General features: G+C 37.9%; 1 protein-coding gene across 2 annotated transcripts in view; it reads left to right on the forward strand.

Annotated features, from left to right (window-relative positions):
• Positions 1-6,615, forward strand: part of snx7 (sorting nexin 7) — a 20,562-nt gene extending 13,947 nt beyond the window's left edge. For both annotated transcript variants that reach the window (XM_079863641.1, XM_079863642.1), the window contains one exon: positions 5,683-6,615. In XM_079863641.1, coding sequence (XP_079719767.1) covers positions 5,683-5,760 — 78 coding nt within the window. In that variant the 3' untranslated portion in view covers positions 5,761-6,615. The remainder of the gene's footprint in view (positions 1-5,682) is intronic.
• Positions 6,616-8,726: the final 2,111 nt, after the last annotated feature.

Genomic DNA, 8,726 nt, shown 5'->3' on the forward strand with positions numbered 1-8,726 from the left:
TTGTACATGAGATTTAAGGGCTATGGAAGCTTGTTTCCACCATGGAAAAAAAAAAACTTTTTATCTCACTATTCTGACTTTTTTCTTCTTAGAATTTTGAGTATATCTCACAGTTATAAAAGTAAAAGAAAGTCAGAATTGCGAGAAAATTCTCACATATTCTGAAAAAAGTTAGAATTGCGAGTTTGTCTGGCAATTCTGAAAAAAGTGAGAATATCAAGTTTATATCTAGCTTAAATCTAGTTAAATCTGACTTTTTTTTCTTCTTGCAATTGAGTTTATATCTCACAGTTCTCACAGTATATCTCACAGTCTCTCACTTTTACCTTTTTTTTTTTTATTATTCTGTGGTGGAAACAAGCTTCCATAAGGGGCAGATCAATCTGAAATAACACAAAATAATGATCCAGCAATGCAGCAAAGTGCTTACTGCGAGTAATTGTGCTGCTATCTCCTTGAAATGTTGAAGAGACAACACAATTATTGTCTTGTTTACTTGATCCAAATGGCCTCAAATAAAAGTCTTGAAACTGCAAACTCTAAATCCAGCGACTAGTTATTCTTCAAGTGGATCCAGTTCATGTGGCTGAATCAAAGCAATTGGAGATGAACTGCTAAATTAGAAGATGTACTGCTAATTTCAACACACTTATAGCTCATTTGATTGGCCACAAGTAATGCTGTGGTGTCGTATATTTCACAAATAAAACTTTGGCAGTATTATTTTGACTACAGTGCAGTTTCTGAATAAATATGTTCTGTCATATGCACATCTTTGTGGTTCTTTGTGTTATATGGTGCTAGGCAGCCAAATAATATATTAACAGTGATTTGATGAAATCTAGCTATTTATGCATCATTAAACCGGACTAGAACTAAATTGAAATTGAAAGCTGAAATACAAGGAAATACTGCATGCTCACAGGGCTCTGCAGAATTATATATAATAAATGATATAATTACATATTTATATATTATAATTATAATAATTAACATTAGCTTCCAGGTCTAAACAACTACTGTGCATTTTTATTTATTATTCAGTTTCACATCTTGGTTTCAGCCTATCATGGATACATTTGCATTCAACCTCAGCTCTCTGTACACATCATGCTTACAATGCAAACTGATATAAGAAACACTGTAACCCTGCACACTGATGTGGGTGGATGTTCAACGTTTGCAGTGCCGTACATTAGAAACAAACACAGCAGCCATGTACTGCAACATAGCATCTTCAGAGAATTGCCATGGAGACGCCATAGCAACAAGGCTGTAGCTGAATGGCAAAGATGAGGGAGCTGTCATTAAATGTTACATATAATTCAACCGACACAGAGCCTTTGAAGGATTTTCAGACTGCAGAAACATTCATTTTTGTTTTGAGTTAAAGCAACAGCTGATGCAACTGACGTTTCAAAATTCACATCTCGACCGTGTAGCCTCAGTTGTGTCTGTGTTGGTGCATGTTATAATTAAAACCATTAGGAACCATGTTTCAGACAGAGACGTGTTGCAAAGCAAACCCTTTGACTGTCTAAACTACTCAAATAGGTATTGACATGCTCAATCTTTGTCGATAAACTCTTCTCTTCAGTACTACTCACCTAATCGGTCTTCTGGAATGGTCACATGTATAGTGCCTTTATTATAGTTTTTACTAGTATGTACTTATATGCAGTGCATTGACCGTTTGTCATTGATTCGGAGGCTTGTAGAACATTTTCTCAAAAGTTAGTTGTGCTTTTCTTAGTTCTGTTCTTTTTTTCTTGCGCTTCCACAATTACAATAGAAAGCTGAAAGGGATACTTCACCTCTGGAAAGATGAATGTGTATTTAAAATGGGTCATTTATGTAGAAGAAATGTGAAATTATTTTTGAATTTGGAGCTTTCTAGACTGAGAAAAGCCAGAAAATGTATTTTTGGCTTATGTGGATGAAAGACAACAACTCCCAGAATGCACTTGCTTCGCTGCTCTACGAGGCCACTCCCAAGCCACGCCTACCGGTAAGAGCACGCAGTTAAACAACAAGACTAGGCTACTAGTGAGTCTCCGTGATGACTCAAGTCTGCCCGGGATTTCGAGATCGCCCAAAATGTCCGGGATTTGGCTTTTGCATGCTACAGTCGCCATTCATTATGTTTACTGTGGCGAGCAGGACGAGACTGAGGGCCGTGGGAGAACGGCAGAGGCCGGTGGCGTGACTAGGCTACTGGTCTCGTATCTCTCACGGAGGAGCGGGAATTTTCTTAGCAATGTTAAAACGCACATCAACCGATCACTTGTTTAGCGTTCATGTAAACACTACATTCAGATTCACCAATCGGAATGAATTCAGTTAGATTGAAACAAAAGGTGTGCATGTAAACAATGATTGGCGACCGCAGAACGCAAAAGCCGAATCCCAGACATTTTGCACGATCTCGACGGCCGGAGCGCCGGACATGTCCGGGAAAAAGAGGATGGTAACCCCTACTTACTCAGCTTTCCCCACAGAACAAGAGCCTGCTAGCTTAGCTTCCAAAGAAAGACGGCTGACACTATGTGTACATTCTGTGAGTGAGATCCCACCCTCTATGGGCGGGCTGAAAACATGCGGAACAGCCCCTACTACTGGCTGTAGTCTTTAGCCTCTGGCCAAAAAATCCTCAGATGACGCAAAAATCGTCATTTTGCGTCATCGGAGAATTTTTTCCAGGCAAAAAATACATAAATCTCTTGTCTCAGGGGGGATATGAGGGTGGAAAGCACGGTAATTCGAAAATACTACAGGTTTTCTACCAATACAAAGCTTAATGCTAAATCCTGAAGTATCCCTTGAAGTAATTTTTTCTTGACAAATGGGAAAATTGCTGGAACATTGCAAGTCATTCTCTGCTGAGATCAGGAAAAAAATGCATTTTCCACCTCTGAATGTGTTTGCTTCATTTTTACTTTTCTTGTGCTCATTTGGTTGTGCTGGAAGGGTCAGCAAATGTACTTTAAAGGGATAGTTCAGCCAAAAATGTAAATTCTGTCATAATTACTCAACCTCATGTCATTCCAAACCTGGATGGCTTTTTGTTCAGTGGAACACAATATATATATATATATATATGTTGCTGCCATTTTAAAAGCCAAAAAATCACTATTATTTGCATACAGCTTTGTTTTATTCTTTGTTGGTCAAAGCTGGCCCACACTAAAAGATTTTTAAAATCTTATCTGATTTTTTTAAGAATGTGAGAGAGCACAAATATGAAAAATCATAGATTTAACAGTTTTGTTCCTATAGTGTGTGGAGAGCCACGATGTGACCAAGAGAGAACAACACACACTAACAGATTCCATTCACAAACAACCAGAGTCGCGACTGAACACAAGAAATCTCGCAAAATCTCTTGCGGTCAAACGTGACTTTAGAGTAAACAAACATGGCGGACGACGGGCAAGAAGAAATGGCTATTATAGTGTTTGGACTGCTTTTTACAGAAAAATTGTGGGGAAAACACATAATCCTGTCCAATTTCTGATCCTAAATATTCAACATGACGTTCTTCCAAGCAGATTCAATCACTCTTAACACACATCACACCACAGGTAAATCTGATAAGACAATCTGTAGAACCATCAAGTTAGTCGGGACTTTACCTAGGGTTTTCGGAAGGGGAGAATTGGGCCCAAAATCGTCCCGATTATCTTGCAGTGTGTGGGTGCCTTCAGTTGTCTTCTCCTAAATGAATGCACAGTGCAGAGTTCTCAAAACTTTAGCAAGCGAAATACGACAATTCTTAGCATATGCTTTCATATCAATCTCCTGCAAGTGAATGGCACACTAAAGTCTTGAGTGATCGCCCTTTTACCCAGCTGCCGAGATTCGGTGGTGCCAATTCCGATCGCATCTGTCCCATTCAGCTTTGGCATACAGTTTTATTTTCTGTGATTAATCAGTGTCTTGAAGCAGAGTTATACAGGTGTCTGCTTCCTTAAACTGGGCCGTTGGGTACTGAGACGAATCTAGCCGTGTCCTGGTGTGATTCGGAGGGTGACTGTGGTCCAGCGCCCTCACGCATGGCCTGTCTAAAGTTATTTACCAAGGTCACGTCACGTCTGAATCCTGTGGTGATGGAGTACATTGATTAACTGCTTTTGACAGTCAGTCGGCCGCAGCCAACGCGCCTCCAGAGATTCTGCTGTGAAACACGCTTGCGAGTGGCATCCGAGCGGTTTGGGTCGAGGTGTTTCGGGGCTTGGGCGACGGTTGACGAGTCCCCGTGAAGACATTTATCAAGGGCTTAGAAAGTGACACCTAAATGGCACTCGGTATGAGGTGCGACCAAAGCTTCCGAATCAAATTGGAAACCAAATAGAAGCCACTTGTCAGGCCTCATGGTTTATGTTGTTTAAACATCCATCTATTTCACTGCAGTTAGAGAGTTTTTACTGATATATATTTTAAGATATTTTATTATATATTTACTGAGAACGTATATCGATGCATAAGGATAGCGTCACTCACATTTGCTTTGGAAAATTTATTTCGAGTTATTTATATATTTTTGTTATAGGGATAATCCACGGCTAGCTATGCATTAAATGATTTTAATGCACAACGTTGAGGCGAAGTGCATTAAAATCGTTTAATGCATAGCTAGCCGTGAATTATCCTGCTTATACCATGGTCATTTGCCAACATTGACAACTTAAAGCTGTTATTGATGTTTGCAGCGCAATATTTTACCGTAAGGGTAAAATTGCTGGTTATTTTCATCAGTTATGGCTCGTTTGTTCTAGCCTTCAGCCTTCTTTCAAATCAAACACAGAGAAAAAGTAGTGCGTAAGATTACAGTTGTTTGAATGAATGCATTATATCATTTATTTGAATTAATTATTGAGAGATGAGAGATGCGTACCTGCATCTGTTCAGCGTATCTCTCTCTATTAACAATGAAGCTGTGAGTTTAATTCCTTCAGAATAGCGAAGTAACCCCCTCATGCTGAGAAATATAATGTAGCGATTCAGTAGCAAAGCTATATTTTATTACTAAAAGTCACAGAACAGCGTTGATAAGTTCCTGTGCTGCTGAATGTTTCTGTGTGTGCTTTCCCCAATCTGTGTGTGAGTGACGTATGTGTGTATGTGCTTCAATGCAAACAGCGCATTAATAAAGAACGGTGATTAAACTTTAAACGGTTTTGTTGCACACCTTCCAGTATTCAGACGTGCGCGCGTGTGTGTGTGTGTGTGTGTGAATGTGAATACTTATATAAATTACAGCATAATAACAGCTATTTCAGGCATCCGATATAGCAATTGGGGGAATCCTGAAATCTCAAAAATTCACAATTAGATAACATATTTCAAATCAGCAACAAAATCTGACATGTCCCATAACCCATGTTTCTTATGCTCAAATAGCATTAAAAAAACTTAAAGCTAGATCCATCAATGCAGTCCTAAGCGTGAGTCTCAGAACACTGACATGACGAACACTATACCAATCAGCGATTGGCTCTTTTATTTAGAAGGCGGGACTTATTCCGCCATATTGCGCTTTGCACTTTCTACCATTCATAAGTAATATGACTGCACGTCCATGGTAAAGTTTGTTGTTGTGTCTGACTTGTCTAAATCAATTTATTACACTGCTTCACATGGCTTATTGCTTTAATATAAATGTGTGTGTGTGTTTTCTTGCAGTGTTTGGCTGTATGGGAGTCGTTCTTGCATTCTCAAAGGACAGAGGCTGATGGAAATGGAAAGGTTGACTGTTCCTAATCTCCCATGGTGCTTTTAGGTATACGGGACCACACATGATGCTTTTATTTCTGCAGACACCAATAAGATTCATATTTAGAGACTGAAACACCAAAGAGAACGACAGTCGCCCTAAAAGAACATCTAACAGCTTCAGCAACTGACCCAGAGAGAACCATAATGGAATGTCATCAGTACATTTGCTCCAAAGCACAGGGAAAAATCATATTGCCAAATCTTTTATACTGAGACCTATTTTTCTTTTTTGTTTATACGAGTACAACACATGAGATGAGAAAACTAATGCAATTCCTGGAAAATGAAGATGCTCACATTGTCTTTATTGCACCATCTGACCTTTCTAGTGAGAATTCTATCCATATGATGTTTGAGATTCATATGTCTTGCCCTTTTGCAGATCAATGCAAATGCAGTTTACCTCTTATCAGAGCTGCCTTGCTGCAAAAACCATTCGATTAGTGTATAATAAATATAAATGCACTCTGAATGGATGCATTTCTTGCATTGGACTGAATTCATCATTGTGCTATTCAGGTTACTGAAGCTACATCTTTACGCAAACATCATATATTGAAGATGATGCTGACATTCCAGAATTGTTTACATGATATTAAAATCATAAATCAAAAGAATTTAACTGTTGCCTTTGAATATGAAATGAGTGTATTGTTTTAGATACTATTATTTGAATGCGGTGCACTAATAGCATTAAGTGTAATAAATTGCAGACTGGTTTAAAACGGCTTTTACAGATCATTAGTGAAATTAATGTCTTGGAATTATATATGTATTCTTTGAACAAGTAAATTGTTATTGAAAAGATGATTGAAAGATGTTTTGTGGTGTGTGTTTTTGTTCTCTCTCAAGAGAAAGTGAGCAAACAGAGCATCATGTTGGATCCTAAACTAGGTTACAATCACAGCTTGATCACATGAAACATTAAAAAGCTCTTTATATAATAAACCCAATGTCGATCGATCTGTGTCAGTACTGTTTCCTTCACTGCTTTTACAGTCCTGCGGCAAAATAAGATAAATGTCACCCATGTTTGCAGCCCGAATTCAATGTGATAGGATAAAAAGGCAGTGTACCGGCAAATAATGGTAATAAAACATGTATTTCAAAAACAAAAGACTCATACGAATAGGTTCTTTTTAGTGAATCAAAATCACACAGCGCGACCAAGTTAGCCAGATTGACAAACAAATGATTCTTATGAACTGGTTCTTTTCACTGAAACAAATACATTTAAGTGGAATTTGATTTGTGAACAAATGACTCGTATGAACTGATTCTTTTTAGTGAAACAAATACATTATAGTGGAATTAAAATAATTTGATTCACTGACAAATGACACTTACCAGTTCTTTTTAGTGAAACAAATACTTCATAGTGGAATTTGATTCACGAACAAATGACTCTTTAGAAATGGTTCTTTTTAGTGAAACAAAAAGTATTATTCACAAAGAAATAACTGTTTGAACTGTTTGAACTGTGTGTGTGTGTGTGTGTGTGTGTGTGTGTGTGTGTGTGTGTGTGTGTGTGTGTGTGTGTGTGTGTGTGTATCAAACATACAACACAATTCAAGAACAAACTACTCTTATACACTGAAAAAAACAAGTAAAATTTACTTAATTTTTCTTTGGCAAGTTTTTGCACAAATATTTTTAAAGTAAATTTCACACATATTTTTTAAGTAAATATCACAAATGGAATTAAGTAAACTTTACTTAACTAAGTTAAGTGAAAGTAACAAAGAAAATAAGTAATTTTAACTTGACTAGTAAAAGGTTGAGTAATATTTATTTAGTTGAAGTTCCCTTTGCAATACATTTCACTTAAACAATATGATATTGAATTAACCCACACTTTCAAAGTATATGCTTTACTTAAAAATACTTAAAGGGGGGGTGAATTGCTGTTTCATGCATACTGAGTTTTTTACACTGTTAAAGAGTTGGATTCCCATGCTAAACATGGACAAAGTTTCAAAAGTTAAGTTGTACGTTTGAAGGAGTATTTTTGTTCCAAAAATACTCCTTCCGGTTTCTCACAAGTTTCGGAAAGTTTTTTTCGAGTATGGCTCTGTCTTACGTAAGATAGAGCGGAATTTCCTTATATGGGTCCTAAGGGCACTTCTCCGCGGCCGCGCGCGCACTCGCAGACCAGAGAGAGAAGAGAGCGAAAGCAGTACGTTACCTCAAAGCGCTATGCTCGGCTTTTAGGGAAGTCAATGTCACCAAAGAAGTGGGTTTTTGGTTGGCAGGGCAAGACAACCCTGCACAGATTCCCAAAGAACCCAGCGTTAAGGGAATAGTGGATGGAGTTTGTTTTTTCGAAGCATCAACGGAGGTTGTGCACGACTCTTTGTTCCCTGCATTTCGACGATGATTGTTTTATAAACAAAGCCCAGATCGACTTATTTGCAGATCGTCTAATGCTTAAGGATCGAGCAGTCACGGTGAGTAAACTACTTCAAATGTCTCTCTGTGTTGTTGTTAGATCAGTTAGCACAGCTATAGCACACCGCCCACACGGCCCGCCCCCAGCCGCTCGGTTTTTTCCGGAAAGACTCGGTACAGCCAATCTTAGTTTCACCTCTAAATATAATAAAACTAAAGACGTTTTGGAGATATGAAGGATGCATTACTACTCTATAGGTACTCAAGATTAACAGGAGATTGAGTGAAAATGAGCATTTCACCCCCCCTAATATAATAACTAATATAATAGATATTTCCCCCCCCCTAATATTGTAACTAATATAATAGATATTGTATACGACAGCATATCTACATATCAGATGTTAAGTGCCATGTGAACGCAGAGACCTCAATACTTGGTAGACAATACACAATGACGGTAACATTTGATGGATTGTTTTTTGTGTTTGAATGTGTCATTTTGAGTAGAAAATGTACTCCAAATGTCACAAAATGGCACGTTACTAATCCTAACAACAAAA

This window comes from Squalius cephalus (assembly GCF_949319135.1).
Source record: "Squalius cephalus genome assembly, chromosome: 25".
NCBI lineage: Eukaryota > Metazoa > Chordata > Actinopteri > Cypriniformes > Leuciscidae > Squalius > Squalius cephalus.